This window comes from Neospora caninum, chromosome II (assembly GCF_000208865.1).
Source record: "Neospora caninum Liverpool complete genome, chromosome II".
Lineage (NCBI taxonomy): Eukaryota > Apicomplexa > Conoidasida > Eucoccidiorida > Sarcocystidae > Neospora > Neospora caninum.
In genome coordinates, this window is record NC_018387.1 from 1,531,798 (window position 1) to 1,553,838 (window position 22,041).

Consider the following 22,041-nt stretch of genomic DNA (forward strand, 5'->3'; position numbering starts at 1 on the left):
CAGATTGCGCCGATCGGAGGCGCGTTTAAACAGCCCAGGGAGGCGCGCTGCATGAAGACGGTACGGCTCCGCCAGAAGCCAAGACCTCTGTCCCTCCGCCCGTCTCTCTCGGCGCATTTCCCCCGAGGGTCCCGGTGCTTGTCCCCGGAAAAGAATGTGACAGCGATCGAGGAGAGCAGTGGAAAAAACCAGCCAAGGAAAACACGCAGCACGTGTCTATACACCGTCTCCTCCCCAGGAGGATGGGACAGAAAGAAATCAGCGCAAAACGAGGAAGATCCGCGGCTCTCGCGTCGTTCCTGTCGTCGGAAGTTAGCGGGACGACCGTCACCACGGCTTCTATACCGCCATTCGAGAAAAAAGAGACTCTTCCTACAAAGCAGAAAACAAGACATCTCTCCCGACGTTGGTTCGCGTCGAGCGAACGTTGCGTATCCTCCGTCAATGACGAAGCATGGACTTCCACCTCGGGCCACACATATTTATGTACACAGCCCCTGCGTGTGCGTATACACACTGGCACAAACGGGAAAAATGATCGCGAAAGGCTAGACGGAGAGGCAGACGACGCGCGCGAGAGAAACGAGATTTGAGAGGCACACAGGGAGTGCACGACTGCCTGTGTGCCTCTCAGGTGTGGACTCTGAACGAACGCAGATGGCCCCTCAGCGGGAAGCGAAAAGAAAAGGATGGCGTTGTCACCATGTACACGCTGTCGAAAAGCAACTCGCTTTGGCCTTCTCGCCAAAACCAGCGCTGTTTCCTCATTCCCGTGTCTACATGCCTTTCCTTCGCAAGCACGTGCACACGAGATAGCAAGCGCGGCTGAGCCTTCTGGTGTACAGGGAGTCTCATGTTGATTGCGCCGAGAGACGACGTCCTCTGGAAAAAGCCTGGTATCGCCTGTTACTTCTTTCTGACTATTGAAGGAAAACGGCGCGAGCACGAAGGACACATCAACGCGACGGCCTTTGAAAAAGGAAGACCGCGCGAGGTTTAGGTCTTCTTTGCACGTGTTCACACGCGAACGTTGCGCAAATGCCGTCTCCTGCCCTTAAGAGGGAAGAATAACGATCCTTTCCTCGACTCCAGAGGAAACTCGCGACACAGGCGCTTCCGGATGCGCGTGCAGTCGCCATTGCTACCTCCCACCTTCCTCTTCCCTTCATTCCAATGCAGCACACGGACACAGAGTCTCGTTCCCTGCGCGCCTCTCTCCCTGTCTACCTGTTTTCTGAAACGGACCTCCCTGTACAGGCGTCGGTGCCGTCGGGTGTACATGCACATCCACATCCAGACCTTCTGCAGGCGTCCTTCGTACCGTCTGGACAGATATCACAGATCCCTATTCGCCGCCGCACAAAGCGTATGTCCCTCGACACTCGACTTTTCCGGGGAACTGCCCGTCTCTTTCCCGTGTCGGGTGGACGCGTGTGTCGCCGGCGTTCCTTCCGCTGGACCGAGGCCGTTTGTGTGGCTGTCGTTTTGCCTGGGATTCACCCTGACCCCGCTTTCTTCCGGCCAAACCTGAACACGTGCGAGAAGTCTCTTCGCTTCTTCCCGCTCGCCGCCCTTGCTTGGCTCTCAGGAGACACCTCTAGCTTTCGAGAGGGCCCGGCCCGCAAGTCCACGCTGCTCGTACCGGGCCCTCGCTCTGAGGAGCTGCCGCTCTCTTCGCAGACTGCGCCTCTCTCGCCTTGCCTCGGAGACAGGCAGGAAGCGCGGCTGTCGCTGCGCCGCCGCATCCACGCGCCTCCCGTTGACGATCCAGATGCCTCCGCACTCCTTCGCCGCTGGTGATTGTGGCTGATCGAGAAGAGGCTCTTTTTTCGGCCGCGCTCCTCTGCCTCGCCTTTCACCCTGCTCGAACCCGCTTTGCTCGAATCCGACAGGACATCGGGAGATCCTACCCAGCGAAACACACACACACACGCACCCCCAAGGAACACCCGGCAGAGAGAACGGTCTGTCCCTGAAGCGACAAGCGGAAACGACTTGCGATTGGCCCACCCGTCCACCGTGCGCTACGAGTCTTCCTACAGAGAGCTGGCTGTACTCAATATCTGCAGAGAGCTTGCGAGAGAGAGGGCGATCGCAAGAGAAAAGACGCGATGTGAGTCAAAAACGTGAGAGGTCGGACCTCCGGCGGTTGCCTCCCAAGTCCTCCGTTCTTCCCTGCCCATCTCGCGTCCTGTCACACTATCCATGCGACGGACCCAAATGCAGTGGCCGTCCTCTGACTCGTTGTTGTCCCCTCCCCTCCCTGTACCTTGCGTGAGGGACCCCCCGGGGTTTGTGTGGCTTCCTGGCCCTGAGGGACGAGCGGCGGGGTTGGGGATTTCGCGCCCCGCTCCGTCGCGGTAGACGCCGACGCCCGGCACCTGGCGCCCTTCCCTCCACTCCCCTTCGAACGACCTTCCATCTGGCCAGGTCAGACGGCCTGGCGAGAGCAGAGAGAAAACGCAGTCGGAGAGGAGCACCCAGTGAGGCCAGAAAGCGAGGTCCGCAGAAGGCAGCGGGGAGCGGAACGAGGAAACAGGAGAGGTCCAACTGAGACACGACAAACGCAGAGAAAGCGAAAGCGCCGGGGCGCTCGAGGAGGCCGAAGAGCGGAAGGAACTATGGAGCAGTGGAAAGGCAACCGAGGTATGTGCAGCCAGGGAATGAGTGATGGGGAAGAGAACGAAGGGCTGGGGGACTGAGGGAGGAGATACACGAAGGAGAGGGAGACACAAATCTTTCCCCAGGCACGCCAGGAAGGACGCGAGGGACGAGAGGGGAGAGCTCGAGATCTCCGGGGGAAGAGGCAGGACACGAAGAAAGCGCAGCAAGAGACGCAGGCAAACGAGACCAAGAGAGCAAGACCGGCTGTATGGACACACGAAAACTTTGAGAGAACATGGGAGGTGCTCCAGCGAGAGAGGCGAGCTGGAACTGCGAGGGAAGCGAAGGGCGACGCAGAACCTCACAGAATCCATCGAGAGAATTACCTTTTCCGTGTTTGCGATCGTCGGCGTAGTCGCCTTCATGCATGCGGCCATCAGGGAACGTCATTCGCCCTTTCCCATGCATGTGGTTTCTGAACCACTGTCCTGAGAGACCCGAAGCAAACAGCAACGTAAGCCGTGTGGAATCACCAGCCCCGACAAGACAGGTTTACCCCAAAGACGCACCGCGCACAGCAGAGACGAACTCCTCTTACCGAAACAAAGTTCTTTCCCTGTGTACACCACTCCCCAGTTAAGTGCACCTGGGTACGCAGACATATATTGCGGCTGTGAACTTCTGTACTCTTTTTAGAGGGGCCGCAACGCGACGAATCCGTCCACCGGAGACACGAACGTGGTTCTTCGCCGCCCTCGAAGCCCGCGCCGCTGCGTCGGTTTCCAGCGCTCTCGCCCCCTCGTTCGCCTTCTCGGGCGCTGTTGACTTGCCTGAGTAGCTCTTGCCGTCAGTCCAAACGTAGGTTCCCTCGCCGTGGATGTCGTTCTGGAAGAACTGACCCTCGTAGCTGCTGCCGTCTGGCCAGGTGAACTTTCCCGTGCCGCTCTTCAGCCCCGCCTTGTAGTTGCCTTCGTACGAAGAACCGTCCATCCAGCGCTCGCGGCCGATGCCTTCTTGAACGTCACTGACCCACTGCCCTGGAACAGGGGAAGGAAAGAGAGGAAGATCGCCGCGCAGACACTGCCCCGGCGCGCGAGATTCGGCCACGCAGCCCGAGAAAGAAAACCACGGAACCGAGGAGAGGACGCGAGAAGGGAAAAACAGTGGAGAAGGAAGAAGAGAGGAGATAGAGGAGATCTGGACAGAACACAACGCAAACCCGCTTCCTGCTGCTAAAGGCATTCCTGCGCAACATGCAGCACGCGGTGAGAGAAAGAAGCCGGCAGATGCACCGAAAGCGCACTTCACACGAAGAACAAGTCTCGAGAGGACACGGGAGAGGAAACGATTGACAGAGAACTACAAGACACAGAGAGAGAGAGAGCCAACTAGTGAGAGAAAAACAACGTACCTTCGTAGGAGGATCCGTCAGAATGCGTGAACGTCCCCGTGCCATGGGCCTGGTTGTCTTTCCACTGCCCCTCGTACACATCCCCTGGACAACGAACATTAGAACACGCATGGAGACATCTGCTGACGTGTCTTACACACATGTACATGAAGACATATGAATATATATATATATATCTCTATATATAGAGAGAGATGTAGATGCATAGCGATCAGGGTGCGAAGGTAAGTAGAAATGTCTGTGCGTACCTCAATATATACCTGCATACAGAGGCACTTGCGAAAGTCTCGATGCATGGCTTCCTCAGGTCTTATCGACACGTTTTTGTCGGTCTCTGGCTCTTTCTCTCCCGGTCTTTCCTTTATTCCACGAGCTTTTCTGCCTGTCGTCGCTCACCAGAAGGGTGAATGAACTTCCCGGGTCCGTTGGCGGCGTCGTCGACGAAGTAGCCTTCGAACCTCGATCCGCACGGCCGAATGAGGACACCGAATCCATGCCGCTTTCCGTTTTTGTATTCGCCTTCGTAGATCACTGAGAAGCGAGAGGAAGAGAAGAGAAATACGGAATGAGGAAGGAGACGCGAGAGAAATCGAGGGACTGTGAGGCCGAGGGAAGAGAAGGCCAGGAGGGACGCGGAGCTCGTTTGCGCGCGACCTCGAGTTCTCCGGTGTAAAAGAGACAGGCGAGCAGAAGCGAAAGAAACCCATGCAGAGGGAGGCACGGAGGGCGATGAGAAAGAAAAAAGGGAAGACAAATACGACCGAGGACAAGAGAGTGGATTCCACTTCTGCACAGCAACATATCGAAAGACGCCATGACTCGAAAGAAAACTGCGCCCATCTGTCCCCTCTGACCAACGCAGGTAAGAGCGGCGCGCAGCGAGAGAAAGAGAGCGACACATACACAGCGGTGTCATTGCTGGGGATCCCCAGCAAAGGAAAGAGTCCGCAAACGAACTGTTTCTGTCTCTGCAGAAGGAGCGGATATTCCTGGATCCGTTGCTCTCTTTCTCGCACGGGTTCCTTCACTCCCCGCACTCACCTCTTTGGTGTTTCCCCTCTTGCGCAGTCTCGACTGCCCTCCCAGTCTTTCTCTCCAGTTCTCCTCGTTCCGTACACATCTTCCTCTTTGCCCAGCCTGTGCGATGGCTTACCCCGGCTAGAGTCGCTCGCGTTGTCGCCCGCCTGAGGCAAGTCGACATAGCAGACTGGAGAGAGAGTGGGGGAAAGGAGGAGGAAAGCGGTGACAGCGAGGAGCGAGACGAGGCAGCAGGGGAGGCCCTAAAAACGAGAGGGGAGAAATGGATATGAGATAACTCACCCGCTGGTCGAGTTGTTCACCAGGGTGGCTGTCCTCTTTCCGTCCCGGGCGAAACTCGGTGGCGTAATCGGCCAACCGATCTATCTCGAGGCAGCGGCAAGAGGAAAATGTGCTACCCATCTTTGGAGAGTCAGGGGAAGACCGACAGCGGAGAAGAAGCAGTGAGCACCGGAGCGGTGCCTTCGAACGCCCCGGCAAATCGGAAACAGGAGACAGGGGACGCGGCGACGGATAGGACCGGGTCGCACAAGAACGGGACGATGAACGAGGCAGCGACAAGAGGAGGAAGCGCGTGTAGAGACAGGATCGAATGGAGTCCTCCGTATTCCGTCCTTTGAGAAAGAAGCCCTTCCGTCTCTCTTTGAACCTCCGTGCATCGAGACACGGGCATGACACACACCGGGTGTTTCCCGGTCTCCCGAGACTGCGAGAACGGAGAGACAAGGCCAAAGGGAGAGAATGACTCTACAGAAGAACCGACGGGGAAGAAGCCACGCAGCGAAAAATCTGGGAGACGCAGTTCGATGAGAGTCCTCTCAAAAGGTAAAGCGTTCCAGCTTGCGCGGGTTCTGCGCTCGGGAAAAAAACGAAATACCACGGGCGCCAGTGGGGCCTCAGAACCCGGGCGAACCGCGGGACCGACACACAGAGAAGAGGCAACAAGACCGCGACGGCACACTTCCCCCTTCGCTCTGCGAGTGAGGTGGGAAAATCGGGAAACGTAAAGACAGGGAAGAACAAACCATCAGAAGAACAGTCAACCGTCACGAACGAAACAAGACCGGACTGGATCGTGGATCCAGCGGAACCGAAGGATGCGGCAAAGCCAGGGAAGGAGCCGGGAGTCTTTTCAATTCTGTCTCCCTGACACCGGTCAGCGGGTTTCCTCTCTGTCCCTCATGGTCGGCTCGCTGGACTGGTGAAACGAACGCAAAGATGGGTCTACTTGCGTCTGTTTCCCGTGTACTTGAAAAGATACCCTGCTCGAATTCTTCGCTGAACTGCTGCGGTGTACGTACACTCAGAAGAACGCAGGAAAGAGCGCAGCGTGGACTGCTACATGTGGTTTCGAGAGGCGCTAGCAGGGAGAACCTAGCCGTCCCTGCGTCTAATGCTTTAGCGAAGAGGAACAGTTCGTAGAAACAGGAGAGACGGCTGGATGATAGCGGTGGACTGAAAGAGTCCCTCTCGAGTACGGCGATCGGTGCGTTCTAGTCGGACTCCACTGCTGCAGAAGGGGCGGGGGCTATTTGAGTACGCACCGGAAGGTTGCCTCGTCCTTGCGTGTTCTGCCTTGCACTTCAAGCTCCCAACAGAGAAAACGGGACCGAACGCGAGAAATAACGAGGCAAATCAATTTTATCCGCCGAAGCAGGACAACGTGGATATGCACACCTATGGAACATTAACCGGGACAACTCAAACACAACGCGGCACACGCCATGCGTTTGTGCACCTTTCCTTTGTCGTGTCATCCGCTCTATTCTTTTCCCTTTTCTTTGTGCTTGGGCCCCCTGGGTTCCCGTTCTTTTTCTTATTTCCTTTCCTGTGACCCTTTTAACTCGGAGCAGCATGTCGACTGGAGGGTTTTCGATGGCGGCGAGAGCGCAGATAGCCGAGAACTGGCTAATTTTTTCGTTACGGGAAACTGAGGGGCGGACGGGCACAGAGAGTTATAAGCGAGTCCCACAGAGAAGCCACCGGAACTTCCGAGAAAAAAACGCAGCAAGACAACCTCTTCGTCCGGGACGTCCAACCCCTCAGCCTACCTGGACCTCGATCACACAGACAGAGGCTGACCTCAAGGTCGCATGGAATTCAGTTCTCCCTTCGGTTGCCTGCTGAGTTTATCCCCGATCGGTCGGACGGCACACTTGTATAACGCTCAGATCTACTGATTCTCACAGAGAGATGGACACATATATAGGTACATTTACCTTTTTCAAAAGACGTGCATTGTACAAACCTAGAGACATATCTACGAAACTCGATTTCACCTCTAATCGCCAGCGAACATTTGTTCCATCTGTTCAACACGACAATCCTCGTTGAGTGGAGTTCTGCACAGCCTTCCGTGCCGAACGGCACGGAACCAGACATGCGATGGACGCCCGCAGTGCGAGGGATCTCGGCGACAGATACTTTCGGCGGCGAAAGGAGAAGCAGCTTTCGTCTCAAGTAGCCTTTCAGAGAGCGATTGAGAAACAATGTGAAGACCGAAGAACTGAAGCTGGAAATAAGCCCGGAACACGCAGAGAAAACGTAGAAACCGCTTCCCTCGAGAGCTCGGCAGCGAAGCGCAACACTGCCCTCGGCGCGCTCTCGCGGAAAAGTGGACGGCGCCTCGGGTGGGTGATGACTCCCTCTGGAATTTGTGGGAGCGGCGGCGCAAATCTGAGAAATTTTTGCTGCGCGTATCACGGATGACAAAGCCGGGGAACCATCGCAGGGTAGAACGAACGCGGTCCAGGCCGCACAGGAGCCCAAAAAGGTGTCTACAGAAGGGAAAAAAACTGCGCCGGTGTGTTTTCATGGGAAAGAACCAAAAGGCCCGGGGAAAGAGGAGGCAATCGAGAAAAAGGGGGTTGGGAAGAGCTTGCTGATCCACACACGTCCTCATGGGGAGTGCCAGAAACCGAGAACGCTTGAGACAGAACGTAGACAACGCTCCACTTGAATTCGAGGCAGTTCTCTCGCTCGTTGAATGTTGCCAGCAGAAATGAGGTTGGCCTGGACATCTAGGGTCGTGGTTCCCGGTGTTCTTTGTGCAGAGAAACACGCCCGACACACTCACATCTCCAAGCCTGCACCTACACCTCTGAATCCCGTGGTGATCCGCACGCACCGACGCAGTCTTCATAACAATACATTCGCCACTGTACATACAAGCGTAGTAGATTCATGGAGCCTGGCTTCTGTATTTCCATTTGTAAGCAGGCGTGAGGAAAGTCCGTCAACACATGGTACACTTCACACCGTGGCCTACCAACTTACGGAACACCCCAATCTGATTACGGCTACTGCGGCGGAAAATGCGAATAGCAACCGGAACGATTGGAGAGTAAATGAGAATGCCACGAAACTGCACGCTCGGCTCCACACGGAAATGTGTGTAGGAGGGAAATCTGTGTAAACTGTATGTCGCCGCCTGCTGTCTTCTAAAGACATGCACGGGGATTGCTATAGCGTCTGCTCTGTGTTGGCGTTGCTCCACGTGGAACAGATGTTTTATCCTGCCTCTGGTTCGACTTCGGGAAACAGAAAGCTCTCAATGCCTCAGCCCTCGCTTCCTTTGTATCTTACGTCTTGCCTCCCTCAGCGCCTATCTCGTAAGAAACCTAAACAAAAATCACTCGTTTTTGCTCACATTACGCGTTTTCCCAGCAGTTATTCAGTGGGTGCCGCGACCACCGGCTACCTGCAATTACTTTCTGGCCACTTTCCTTCTTGCAGGTTTCTGTCTAGCCTCGGTGCTAGAAACTGATCTTGATTTGTTTCCCCTTGAGCGACCGAACTGCGTGTCAAACATCTCGGCGGGTGTCATGGCCTTCGGTTCCTTCCAGGACAGCGAAAAGCACTGCCCTACTTTGTGTCTCCTGTGCTTCCCCGTGTTTCTCCTGACAAAGATGTGGAGCAATGCCTAGTCGTGCTGGGAGTGATGAGACTCTAAAGTTTGTTTCGAAGATCTCACTCCCTTGGTTCTTCAACAGACTCTGCGGTTCCTCCCCGTAGATCGTGAGTACCGCTGTCTCCAATTTTTTCCGTTTCCACATATTTTGTCAAAGCCCTCTTTGAAAACAGCTACAATACCCGCCACTGCACGCCTAGTGGGCATTTTCTGCATGCTCAGCAGTGTACGGAACGGACCTGTATGAGGGTGAGAGTGGACAAGACGGCTACTTCGCAAATACGACGCTTCCACGGAAACTTGACATGCAACAGAAACCGAGCCTCTATGGCCAGTGCCGTTTTCTTCGCGGCCGTACAAACCCAAGAATTCTCTCTCTTGTACGAAGCCACACATGGCCACGGAATCCACTGCGTCTCTAGCTGGATTGCACGAACAGAGGGCGATGGAACACACGCACATCTCTGACAAAAAGATCCGTTCTCGAGGCTCCTCGCCAAGCACTTGGAAAACACACACTTTTCCCTGCTGCTTCTTTGTCTCGTTTTTCTACTCTCTACGATCGTCGCTCCCGCATTTCTCGTTTTACCTGTTCTTCATTTTCGTGATACTCTCTTGCCTTTTTTCTTCACACTCTCTGTTCTCGTGCCCTCCTCCTGCCTCGTCCGTTCGATTATCGCTTCTTTGCTGTTTTCGATTTTTTGCGAGCAGCCGAACCTCTTGTAATGAGCGAAGGACCGGGAAACACCTCGTTTCAACCGGAACGAGAACTATCCAGTGCTGTGTACACGCCTTGAGATATCTGCCGCGGAAGTCGAACCTGGAAAAACCAAATCTATACGTTCTTTCCTAGATGTTCGGCCCTTTCTTGCTCTACCGTTGCTCTAAAACGGGAGTTTGTGAAGCAACCGTTCCCAGAAGGCGGGAGCGTTAACATTCTCGCTCGAATGTACCGGAAACACGGAACCCAATTAGCGGAAACATGCGGGGCGAGTACCCAAACGTCCACATAAACAGGTGAAAACAACGTCGGATGCAGAAGGCAAGACTCCGAGCCAGCGGCCGTCTCCCCTCCACAAGCGCTGCGCGCCACCGCCACACCACGCCCTTGACAAGTTTTCCGTTTTCCACCTACACCTTAGCAGGCACCAAACGAAACATAAAAAAAAACCGACGGAAACGGGACAAAAACACGCTGTGAAACACAATACACCGCGGACACGTCGTGCGTGCCTCCCATCCCACTAAACGACATTCTCTCTCCTTGCGTTTCCCTCGTTTCTCCCCGTCTGCTGCTTCCTAGTGCTATTCTTCTCTCTTCGTCTCCGCCTCGTCCTTGACCACAAGGCCCCGTCCGCACATCCCCCCTTTCACGCGATCTCTCCTCCATTCGCGCTTGCTCTCGTTCCCTCGCTGCGCTTCTCTGTTATCGCCGTCGAGCTTTTAGGTTCGGTTGCTCTCGTGTTCGCCATCGCGAAGGACGTGCACCTTTTCAGAGGGATCCTTCTGGGAATACTTTTTCTCGAAATTCCGACTGGTAAGCGGTGGGATTTTCGCCTTCTCTGCTCCTCGGCCCATAATGCCATCTGTGGTCTCTTCGCCTACCACTGGCGGCTTGGGAGGATCGGGTCCTCGCGTTGCTCCGACGCGTTGTTTCGTCGCGTCTTGCTTCTGTCCAAGCTCCTTCGCCGCTGCTTCTTGCTTCTTTTTGTCTTCTTGCTTCTTTGCGTCTTCCTGCTTCTTGGTCTCCTCTTGCCTCTTTTTCGCTTCTTGCCTCGCAGACTCTGTCTGTGCACCTCCTGCCTGTCGCTGTAGGTTCGTCGCGGCGCCGCCTTCTTGAGACTTCGGCTGTTCGCGTCGACTCCCGTGGAAACCTAGGAATCCTGACGACTGCTTGCCGTTGCTCGGCGCCTCCTCGACATCTTCCCACGGACGGTCGCTCTTTGACTTCATCAGAGCTGCATAATCAATCGCCGTTCCTGCGTCCACACAGTCAACACCCGGGACAGAGACTGGATGACGTGCCACGGCTGAGAGGCTACAAGAGGAGCAGTGCTCCGCCGGGCGCGTGCCGCCATTTCAAAGCCATTGTCAGAAGACTCTGTCATGGACACGCTCAGAGGCCACGCACCCTTGGGAGACGCAGCCAAGTTAGCGCTGCTCTCGCCAGTTGACACAACGTGCTGACGAAAAAGACTGTGAAGCGTCAACAGACGTTATTCCCAAGAAACACCCCACCCTACAACTTAACATATATATATATATATATGTATATATATATATATATGTATACGTTTCCTGTTGCAGAGAGATAGACCAGTGTATATGCGTGAAAAAGACCCCGCGACGTCCATCGCTGTATATACATCTGTAAAGGCGCATAGAGAGACGGAGCAAAAATGTCGTTTGAGCGTCGTGAACAAAGAATTGAAGGCACGCACCTGAGGCAAACTGCTCTGCTTGCTTCTTGCGGTCAGGCTGGGGAGGATAGAGAGCGATTGCGGAGCTCATGACTTCCTCCATCTGTTCTTTCTCTGGAAACAAAGGACAACGAAATCGAGTTGGAACGCTTTCATGTCCCTGCGACAAAAAAGCGTCTCGCTTCAAGCAGCGGAAGGACACCACGGGCGACTGTATGTCTGTGGCTCCAAAAACAACACTTCTTCATCCGTGCTGCTCAGTTACGTTTTAACGGCACCGCGAGAGTCTTGAATGAATGCGGGCCGACGAACGTCATTCAGCCCCAACGAAGATAGGAACAAGGTCTCGCCTTCTCAAGGGTAGCGTCTCTAGACAAAAAGCTCGAGAGCCTATAGGGATTCGTTGGCAATGCCGCCCCACGGTAGCCCCCTTCCTTTTTTTCTCTGCCACTTTGAACGGGAGAGAGGTAGAGCTGAAAGGCGCCTCGTTTCCAGTCTTGTGGACTCGAAGGAGACGGTGAAGACACGCGCCCCGCAATATCCATGCGGCTGTCTATGGGCCATAAGACGCAACCAAGACGACCCAAAGCGGCGGGGATGCACGACTTCTGTGCAGAGCTTGCTCTCTCGCCTTCGCCAAGTCGGATTAGACCGCGAGGGCGAGGCAGAGATGAGCGGCAGAAAAAGACAGACAGCGAAAGAATATCCTACCTGTTTTCCCCGACTGAGGAGAGCTCCGCTTGTCATCGATGCGCATGAAGTTAAGAACCATGATCTTCCACGGGGCCGTCGCCGATTCGCGAGAGAGGTCACACACCACGATGCCCTTCTGTCCTTCGCCGCCTAAAATGCAAGACAGGAGTACGCACAAATAATTATATCCATATGCCCGTGAGCGCATAAAAACTTGCATGTCTGTCTAAATTGTTCTCTCCCCAGATGAACGACGTGCCCGAGAAAAAACACCCACCCTTTTTAGGTAGAGACGACTAGAATGGCGAACGTGATCTGATTCTCTCTTAATTCTCCGCAAGTCTTCTTTCACGCTCTCTCCCACATTTGGGGGCGGTTGGGCCACGCGCAGACCCACACGAGGCGAGGAACCAGAGAAAGTTGCCACGGAAGAAACGGAAAAAGGATCTCTTTGCAGACGTTTACATGCGTATACTATAGAGATCGCGTTGCCTCGTTCCTTGGCCTACCTCAGAGAGTAAATATATATCGATATCAATGCAGACGTATACAAACGAAAGCGTGAAATGCGTAACTGAAACTGGTTCTTCCGCGTACCTTTGAGTCTCAACTTCACACGTGCGCTGTCGTCGCGTTCGTAGCCGCCCCACCAACACTCTCGCTGGAAGTTTGGGCCCATGACCTCAGTGACGCGAGGGTCGTCTCTATGAACAGAAAAGGAGACAGAAGGCGGCACCGAGATTGCAATCAGGCAGAGAAAAAACTCGCTGTTTGTCTTGAACAGAGATACATTCCACAGAAACAAACGCGGCTTTCTGTTTTTATGTCTGAGGACAAGCTACTGCACAGGGCACACTCAACCAGCAACCCTACTGATAGGGCTCCTCAACGCCTCGATAAACGGACAACGAGAGGTCCCTAACGTTCACCGTGAAGTTTGAAGTCCAAACTGCCTCTGCCTTTCCGGTGCGTTTCTCCCTCTGAATCGACCGTTCTCCTCTTTGCCTTGGCTCTCGCTCTCGAACGGTCTTCTCCCATCTCTCTCCCAGATTTTCTCCTTCCATACATGATCATCATCTCACACAAGGAAACACTCTCCTTTGTGCCCCGAGAATTGGTATTTTCTTCCCCTCTCTCTCTCCTTCCTCTCGCTGTACCGGTCTCTTCCCCTCTCTGTCCTTCATGCCGATGTCCGTTGCGCTTACTTGACGAAGTCCCAGGTTACATTGACAGGCTGGCTTTGCTGGGTGAAGAGGCACGCGCCGCCTCCGAGACCCCAGAGAATAAGGCCGGCGCCTGTCGCAAACAGGCCTATACTGGCGCAAGTGTTGAAAAGGCTGGATTTGCTGTTTGGTTCTGCGTCTCGATTTGCACTCATATCATGAGCTTCCGCAGCCTCCGCCTTATGCATTGTCCCCGAACGCTGGTTGGGGGCTGCGCCGCGGGCCGGCATCGGGTACAGAATCGATGCGTTACTATGTGCGGCGTCTTCCTCAGGTGTCTGTGCCACAAAGGGCATCGCGGGATTGCCGGACGCTCCCCCTTCTGTCTTATGTATGTCGCTGGTATCGTGTGTTGTTGTTGTTGCTTTCTCCGGGGGGACGTCGGCCCTGTCAGACGAACTGGCCACGCTCGCGCCTCCTGCGGACCCCGCAGAAGCCTGGCGCCCCGCTTTGCTCTCAGAAGCAGACTGGCTCCCCGCTTTGCTCCCAGAACCAGAGAAGGATGTTGTAGAGGAAGGCGACGGCGAGTCTTTTGCGGGAGTCGACGAGGTGGAAGCAGCCTGGGAGGACGAAGAGCCGACGCGGCGACGCTGGGCCAGCAAGTGCTGCAGGCGCTCGACTTGTTCAGCACGGCGGGCTGAGGCCTGAGTGCCCGCCGATATTGCCACCGCATCGCCGAAGAAGAGCGAAGCTGCACTTGGCGGCCTGACTGCAGCCACGGGACCCTCCCGTTGAAACGCAGAAAACACCGGAAAACCCTTGACGCAACTCGTTACTGTTGGAGCCTGAGCCGTCGCGCCGTCCAGCTTCGCAGCGCGAAGCACAGCGGCTGCGGCAGAAGAGGACAAAAGCCCCCCTGAAGGCGGGACCGGAGGCATTTTGAGCAACCGAAGTGATGGATCGGACGAAAAATGACCCGGAAAGAAAAAGAAATGAGTGAAAATAACGGTGGGGGGAAGGGTAAGAAGCGCAAAGGTTTTCTCGACACGACAGGCACAGCGGCGCGAAAAGGTCACACGTGATCTTGCACACGCGCCCGGGTGTCGATACACCAGAATGGCAGCGTGAATGGCTCTGGTGCCTTTGGGCCAACCAAAATCGCACACGCGCCGGGTGTCGATACACCAGAATGGCAGCGTGAATGGCTCTGGTGCCTTTGGGCCAACCAAAATCGATCGTTCTACGCCGTTCTGCAAAAACCCCACAGAAACCTGCAGCTTGCGACTCGTCACTGGCGTGCCTTTTTCGCGACGGCCTCGGGCTTGGCACACCTCCGTTCCTCACTCGTATTTCCGCGCATCTAAATGGGATGCACACGCAGTCCAAATCACCAGACGCGCTGCGTGTGTGCGAACTTTCTTCCGGCGCAGTGTTCTGAGACCAGTGAGCGATACCGCTTGGCGCTACGTTTTGCGCGTGGAAGAACAAGCAGGCACTCTGTCAACGTGGGAGGCTACTGGGAGGACGTGGCGCGAGAAATGCACCGCACACCAACGAAACTTTCCAGAAAAAACCAAAACCCGTAAACACAAGGATCGATTCACCCAAGCCCCATAGCAGGCCTCTCTCAGCCTAGTCAAGAGACCTGAGATCGGTTAGCAGGCAAACGCCCTGTGGCGACTCTCTGAGCAGTCTGCCCGCAAAACGTAACCCTCTGTTCCGCCAAAAAAAACCACGCAGGGGAGCGAATCGAGAGTCAAAAACGTTAGCTTTGCTTGCACAGAAAGTGAATTCCTGATTCCACCGAGATATCCCCGCTCTCACCAAGAGCGTTTGTTAGTTCCACTCCAGCCAAAGTCAGGGAAGCATATCGTTAATTGGCACTGCCAAAAAGTGGAACTTTTTCTTCTGAATGGATACAGCTCCGAGGAATGCTCGAGGTGCCGTAAAAGCCAGGCGTTCTCTGGCGCTGCGTGTGTGCTCTTAGCGCCATCAGCTGTAAGATGGCGCTACGCCAATGAAGCTGTCCTGGGCGCCGTCCGTGCGTGAGAGTGAGGGGGTTGAGCAATCGAGCGAAATTTGCTCGGCTGGCATTCTGCAAGGTCGGGTGATGCTAGCTGCGTCGCGTTCTTTTGGGCTGCCACGCGGCACGGTGATTCCGTGGGTGGGTTTATAACAGAGAACCGCCGTTTCGTCGTTTTGCGGGCGGGAACGAAGAAAACAGTCTTCTAAAAGCCCGCTTTCACTCAGGCGAAGTGGGGCACCTTTGCTGCTTGCGGATGAGCTGCTCGGCAGCCTCCTTAAGAGAACGAGAGGGCACGCTCTTGCGGTCGTTTTCATCGACAGTTACACTCTAGCTCCAACCAGGTGGGTCTCTATCGTTCGGATGGCTACGGACAGAATGACACTGGTAGAGCAGCTGAAATCCTACGATGTTCCCCAATAAAGCAGTTATCTTCGTTTATCGCTGCGGGGGATCAGAAGTTTGCGTGTGGAGCTGAAGTCTGTAACTACATACAAACCGTCCAGAAGTGCAAACAGTGAAGCGGCGCCGTGGGGAGGGGGAATCTTCGCCAGGGCGGGCAGTTGTTTGACGGACCAAACGGAAGTTGTTTCCTGTGAAGTCCCGCAAAAACTGAGAACATCTCTGATTGCACTGCCCGCACCTTTGCCAGCTGCCTCAGTCGAGGCACACCCCGTTTCTCTCTACTGCAGCAATTTGCACAATGGGCTTGGGTGACGGAGTGCATCTGCCACCGGAGTGCATAAACGAATTCTCGAATTGATCCGGAAAGACGCGTATTTGAGAGTTATCATTCAACGGTTTGGGTGATACACCGCACCCTGTGTCTTCTCACCTGCGGCTCTCCCGCTGCCGGCAGTGTATAGAGAGTTTCAGCCGAGGCCCGCTGACCGCCAAAAGAATTCCACCGAGGGCAAGTCAGCCAAGATTTGCTAGTCCGTTTATTTTTCCGTTGTGAGGAGCAGACCGCGTTTTAGCTCCCTTCATTGTTCAGAAACGGTTGACGTGTTTCAGGTGCTCTCTACAGCTACCCGTACACCGCGTTCACACCCATCGATTCAGATATCGCTACTTTTAGAGAATCGCGAAGGCTACGCGTGTGCCTTTGCCCACTGGATTTTTCAGTTTTTCTCGTTTGAGGCATAGTGCTTCGCCCCCAGGTAATCCATGTTTGTGAGTACGTATGCTTTCCAGCTCTTGTGCGTCCGATGCAGCCTAGTCAGCGTAGTCTAGGAGTCCGAGACCACAAGAAACCGAAACGGTTCTGACAGGGCAGAGGAGGGCGGCAAGAAAGCGATTTCGCCATTTGAAGAGAGACAGGAAAGTGAAGAGAACAGAGAGAATCAAGCAGACCTGCGTCACACTTTCTGGATCCTCCCATGTGTCAACACACTGTCTCTCACTGACGCATACTGCCACTATATGCCGCCAGCTACCGGGGTCCGCGCAGATCCAGATGGGCAGAGGCCTAGGAAACTTGATGCAGAGAACTATGGGCAAGTAAAGAGAGATATCTACAGATGAGAGAGAAAGAGGCAGGCAGACAGCTACGCCGAGAGACAGGAGCGGCGAGCCTGGAAACTGAACCGGCCTCTTTCGCTGGTGGCCCATCTCGCCGCGAGAGAGAGTGAGACGAGCACAGGCCGCGAATTTCTCAAAACGCATGCAATGAACGCACTCTGCATGTGAAGACAAAGTGAAGGTCCGGCTTCGTTTTTCATCAGGTTCTTTGTGGCGTCGTCCACGCTTCTCTGCGAGATTCTCCCTTCTTTTTCCAGTTTTCTGTCTATGTTTCGGCTCACCCCTTTCTCCCGCTGTCACGGCCTTCCTCGGCCCGTGGTATCTCTATTTTCGCACACGCCGTCGCATCTGGCCGCGTTTCGCCTGTTCTTCTTCCGTTCCTTCTTTTTCTGTTTCTTCGTCTCTTACAGCCGCAAGCGTTCCCGTGTATATGTGGACTGGCGTGCGGTTTTGCGACGCCTTTTCACGCAGCCGTCGTCCTCCTGTTCTTCCTCTAATATCCATCGCATGGCACACACCGAAGCCCTCTGATTTTCCTCGCCCCCGTTCCGTTTCACTTTACAAGAGCGATCTTGCGCGTCCACGCGGCTCCGCACTGGGAGAATGGGGCCTCCGAACAGAGGACGCTTATGCAAATAAACACTGAGGTGTACATGCACACGGGTCTACACCAACCGCGGACGAGAGCCTCGGCACGGGGAGGCCGTAGACCTCAGATACTCGAGCAGGAACTTGTGCCCGGCAGCCTGTTGTCTTTTTCTTCTCCTCCACTTTTCCTCGACGCGGAAGAAAATGGGTTGGAGCAGAGTTGTCAATTTCCTCAACAAGGGCGTCCAGCGGCGGCCTCATCGTCGCTTGCCCGGCCAACCCCACCACCAGTGGAACATGCTCAAGTACGCGTTTCATGGCCTCTTTCTCTCTTTTCTCTTCCGTTTGGCTCTTTCCTCCCCTCTTCACCTTGCACGCGTCGCCAGACTATCTCTGTTCTTCAATTCGACTCTTTTTGCCGCTTCTCTTTGCCTCTATGCCTAGGGTTTTTTGGCCTTCTCGGTCGCCTCCGAGCCGCCGCTCCAGCGCGTCCTGCTTTCACACATCCGCGCAGCGCTCTTTTGGGGTGACCGTGCCTCTCTAGAAAGAGCACTTTGTGCCTTTGCGGTCTCTTCTTTTGCCTCCAGGACGCAGCTGGACCAGCTAGTTCGCTCCGACCGACTCGAGTTAACTCTGCCGCGAGCGCAGGAACTGCAGCAGTACGCCGAAGAGCTCGTTCACTTCGCCAAACAAAGTACGTCTGCAAAGTGGAGCCTGTCTCCCTCTCCTTCTCCGCTGTTTCTCCTTTGCTTGTTTCCTCGCCATTGCTCGTCTTCTGCCTCCGCGGCCTCCCTTCTTCCCGGCTGGTTTTTCTGTGGGGTGTGCGCTACTTGAACCCCCGCCGTCTTCCACTCTCCTCTCCCGCTCCCTGGTGGCTGTTCTTTCCCGTTTTTTGTAGACACTCCGGAGTCTTCTTTAATCGTAGAAAGCATGATCTTCACCCCTGCGGCGCGCCGCAAGCTGTACCACGAACTCTGTCCCCTCTACGCTCATCGCCCGTTCTTCTACACGCGCGTGGTCAACCAACATCGCCTGCGCATGCGCGACGCCGCCCCCATGGCCTACCTCGAGTTCGTCGACAGGTGCGAAGGCGAACACCACAAGAGACAAGGCATACCCCATCTGCCTGGTCACTGGCAGAAATTGATCAGCGAAATTGGGACGAGCTCGCGCTCTCTCAGAGTTGAGAAGGCACCGATATCAATACATATCCCATATCTCTATATACAAATATATGTGCATTCATACACCCACATATATATATATATATACAAGCACGTATATATACAGTTATATGTATGCATATGCATATTCAATTAAACGTTTCTTTACTTAAACCGATCCAAACAAAAAATATGTATGCCTGTACATGTTTGTAGAGTCGTGCACGTTCGCGTATGAATACGTTCACATCCCAGAATCACTATATATGTACTGGTATTCGTTGAGATGCATTTTTGTGGAGGCGCGTTCGTTCTGATCTTTCGCGTTGTGTTTTTTGTTTTGACCAGACCGGGAGAAATTCGACCTGCACGGCCTGTGGGCTTTGAGAGGAAGCAAACGATTTGGGAAGAGATGCAGGCGACTCGTCGCGGACGGAGACAGTGGTGGAACGTAAGCCGATTCCTCCCTTTCTTCTCGCATGCACATTTTTGGAGTCGCGTGCCTCTCTGCATGTGCTGATCTCTTTTCGTTCACCCGCGAGTCTCACCTCGCCGCCGCTGCGGTACGGACGCAGGCGAGGAAGACCAGAGACGGTCGAATGACAGCGGCAAGAGAGAGGGAGGACTCAGACGAGAGAGGGAAGAAGAGAGATGCCGGAAGAAATGTAAAAAGGCAGAACGCGAGCGAGAGGAAACTGGACGGCTGACCTGTGGCCGGAACGCTTGGCACTGGAGTTGCCTCGCGTCTCCAGTTCGTCACTCAGTAGAATTTTTTCTGTGCTTCCCTGGTGTGCGAAAAAGGCGGAGAAAAAAAATCTCCGCGTGTCTGTTGTTGGGTGAACCGAGGAGAGACGTGGAACTGGGGTCAGGAGAAAACATTCCGCTCTCAGCTGGGAAACAGATGTCGGCTTTCTGCCGTCTATATCGTTTTTGCTCCCTCTCTCGGCTCTCCTGTATGCTCCGGGTTCTTCTGCAGCACGCGAAGAAACTCGGACTGATTGACGAGGTGACGGGCGATCTCATTCCCGACGTTAACGCGCTCAGGCGGCCTTCCGCGGCAGAGGTAGGTTCGCCGCTTGAGTCCCCAGCGCGCGTGAAAACCGGTGCTTGTTCACGCCTGAAGAAAATGCTCTCGAGTCTAAACAACAGACTGCGTGGGCCTCTGCATGCTTTCCCTAGAAGAGGAGCGAGGGAAGAAGGCGCGTGGTCTCGCCTGTGGGTGTCGACTGTGTTTTGCCGTCTTCCTCGCGTCTCCCCTTCTGTCAGTTCGAGTGTCTTTCCAGCTCAGGCTGCTGCCCCGTTTTCCCCGCCTCTTTTCGTGCGCGGCTCCTCTGTGTCTCTTCGCTCTTCCCTCGGCTGTCCGCCGCGTCTCCCCTGCGTCTCCTGGTCGCTTCTCCGTACAAGCTGCCTTCCTCTGGCCGACAGCGGGTGAATCTCGCGCACGCCCGCTCTGCGGCCGAGGGCGGGGCTGTCGGTTCGTGCTCAGAGCCCTCGAAGAATTCTACGAAAGCGCGTCCACACCAGCTGCGCAGCTGCGCTCGTCTCTTCCTCTTTTGTTTCCTTGCCCGCAGTGGGAAGCGAGCGACAGCGAAGAAGACTCAGACTCCCAGCCCCCCTCGCCGTACAAAATGGTTTCTGCGCCGAAGCGAGCTCTCGAACCCTTCTTCGTCGACTTGCCTCCCCCGACGGAACGGTACAGAAAGCCGCGCTACGTGTTCAAGCGATTCCGACCTTAAAACTCCAATTCGAACTTCGCTGCTCTCTGCAGAAGAAGAAAGCAAGAACGGCCGTGATTCCCCGCCTTCCTGCCAGCGGACGAAACTTACCTTCCGGCGCGCCTCGCACGGAAGAAGCGAAGCCCAGAGAAGCGTCCTAGTTCGGGTTTTTCCGCAGGCCTCGTTCCCTTTGCCGAGGCGAAGGCGGCAGACAAACTCTCTTGTTTTCCGCGTGCATCGCCACAGGACACAGAACCTCCCCTGCAGTTCGACCTCGTCTCTCTTGTTGCCTCTAGCGTCGTTACCGTTCATTCTCATCTCTACTCTCGTTCTCGTCTCGGTCTGTTCCTAGTCTCGCTCTAGTCTCGGTCTGTTCCTGTCTCGTTCTCGTCTCGGTCTGTTCCGAGTCTCGTTCTCGTCTCGGTCTGTTCCTAGTCTCGCTCTCGTCTCGGTCTGTTCCAAGTCTCGCTCTAGTCTCGGTCTGTTCCTGTCTCGTTCTCGTCTCGGTCTGTTCCTAGTCTCGCTCTCGTCTCGGTCTGTTCCTAGTCTCGCTCTAGTCTCGGTCTGTTCCTAGTCTCGTTCTCGTCTCGGTTTGTTCCTACTCTCGTTCTCGTCTTTTTCTGGTTTTTTACATTCGCATTGTAGACCTTTCGAGTCCTCTCGTTCTTCCCAAATAAAAAGGACTGCTCCCGCCAGTTTGTGGCGTTAGACGGGGCAGTCGATGGTCTGTACATGCCCCGAGGACCGACGCCGTTTCGAGGAAACAGCACCTCGCAGCTTTTCCGCCTTTTCTCTCAAAGTGTCTGGAGAGAGATTCGAAATGCGTGTGTGGGAGGCGCTTCGAATATGCGTGTGAAAGCTGAGGTCCGTCCGCTTTCAAAACCTGTGAAACCCTCGTGTCGAAGGCGCGCGCGCGCGCCATCTCCCCGCTACTCGAAAAACGCACGATCCCTTTGCCGCGCGCGTTTGCACCCTTTTTTCCCACGTCTTCGGGAGAGCCGACGAGGACGGGCTAGCGGCCTGCCGAAGGCCGCGTTGGGGCTGAACGATGCGGGGCCTCTTTCCGACACCTGGGAAATCCGAAACGTCCCGAGAGACTGCGCTTTTCGCACGCTTTCCCTACGCGTGGATAGATACGCACCACCCGTCTCGGCAAATCTGCGGCGACGTAAAGGATCGACAGCCCTTCCCGAGAAGGAAAACGCAGATGGGTCGTTCATTCGATGCAGGCACCAGCCCCGCTCGCGCGTCGAAGTTGGGGAACCGGGACTGCAAAAAATTTGAGAATCTTTCACTTTCCGAAACCGAGAAAAGTGTCGCGCGAACGCACCAAAACAACAAACTGTTTCATGATCAGACGTGCTTGCACGAGGTTGCGCCAGTGTCAAGAAGAGAAACGCACAGAGACTACGAGTTCTCTGCCAGAAAACGCCACGGCTCTGTTGGTCCCGCGCCACCCATGCGAGAGAGAACGAACGGCCTGTCTTCGCCCTGCTTGTCGGCTCTCCGTCCTCCCTTGTGCCGGCCAGACGCGAAAAGAGACGTCGAAAGACGCGGGGTGAGCCCCCACCTCTCTTCTGTGGGTGTCCAGCCGCAAAAACGACCGGTTGATCGAGCCTCGAGAGCGAAAGATCCCTCCGCAGAAAAAACGAGGTTCGCGAACGAACAGGAGAATGCAGGACACCTCGTGCCTCAAATGTGCGTGAGCCGCGATGCAGAGAGGCGGTCGCGTGAGGCCTTCCCCGGCAGCGCCAGGGCGCGCCTCCTCACAGCCGTCTCCCGTCGTTTTCCT

The 22,041-nt window shown here is 55.1% G+C and overlaps 3 protein-coding genes across 3 annotated transcripts; 1 reads left to right on the forward strand and 2 right to left on the reverse strand.

Annotated features, from left to right (window-relative positions):
• Window positions 1-1,496: 1,496 nt before the first annotated feature.
• On the reverse strand, window positions 1,497-5,455 carry NCLIV_006250 (putative MORN repeat-containing protein; the record flags this gene model as incomplete). The annotated part of the gene is made up of 8 exons (XM_003880136.1): window positions 1,497-1,906; window positions 2,270-2,440; window positions 2,991-3,092; window positions 3,339-3,641; window positions 4,016-4,099; window positions 4,412-4,546; window positions 5,169-5,199; window positions 5,336-5,455. 8 exons carry the CDS (start codon window positions 5,453-5,455, stop codon window positions 1,497-1,499), a joined length of 1,356 nt encoding a protein of 451 aa, XP_003880185.1.
• A 4,951-nt stretch (window positions 5,456-10,406) lies between these two features.
• NCLIV_006260 (conserved hypothetical protein) lies at window positions 10,407-14,177 on the reverse strand (the record flags this gene model as incomplete). Its single annotated transcript, XM_003880137.1, has 5 exons — window positions 10,407-10,942; window positions 11,405-11,497; window positions 12,095-12,226; window positions 12,674-12,780; window positions 13,282-14,177. 5 exons carry the CDS (start codon window positions 14,175-14,177, stop codon window positions 10,407-10,409), a joined length of 1,764 nt encoding a protein of 587 aa, XP_003880186.1.
• Window positions 14,178-17,575: 3,398 nt separating this feature from the next.
• On the forward strand, window positions 17,576-20,270 carry NCLIV_006270 (50s ribosomal protein L17, related; the record flags this gene model as incomplete). Its single annotated transcript, XM_003880138.1, has 6 exons — window positions 17,576-17,676; window positions 17,959-18,065; window positions 18,270-18,453; window positions 18,883-18,985; window positions 19,511-19,597; window positions 20,106-20,270. 6 exons carry the CDS (start codon window positions 17,576-17,578, stop codon window positions 20,268-20,270), a joined length of 747 nt encoding a protein of 248 aa, XP_003880187.1.
• Between the last annotated feature and the right edge of the window lie 1,771 nt (window positions 20,271-22,041).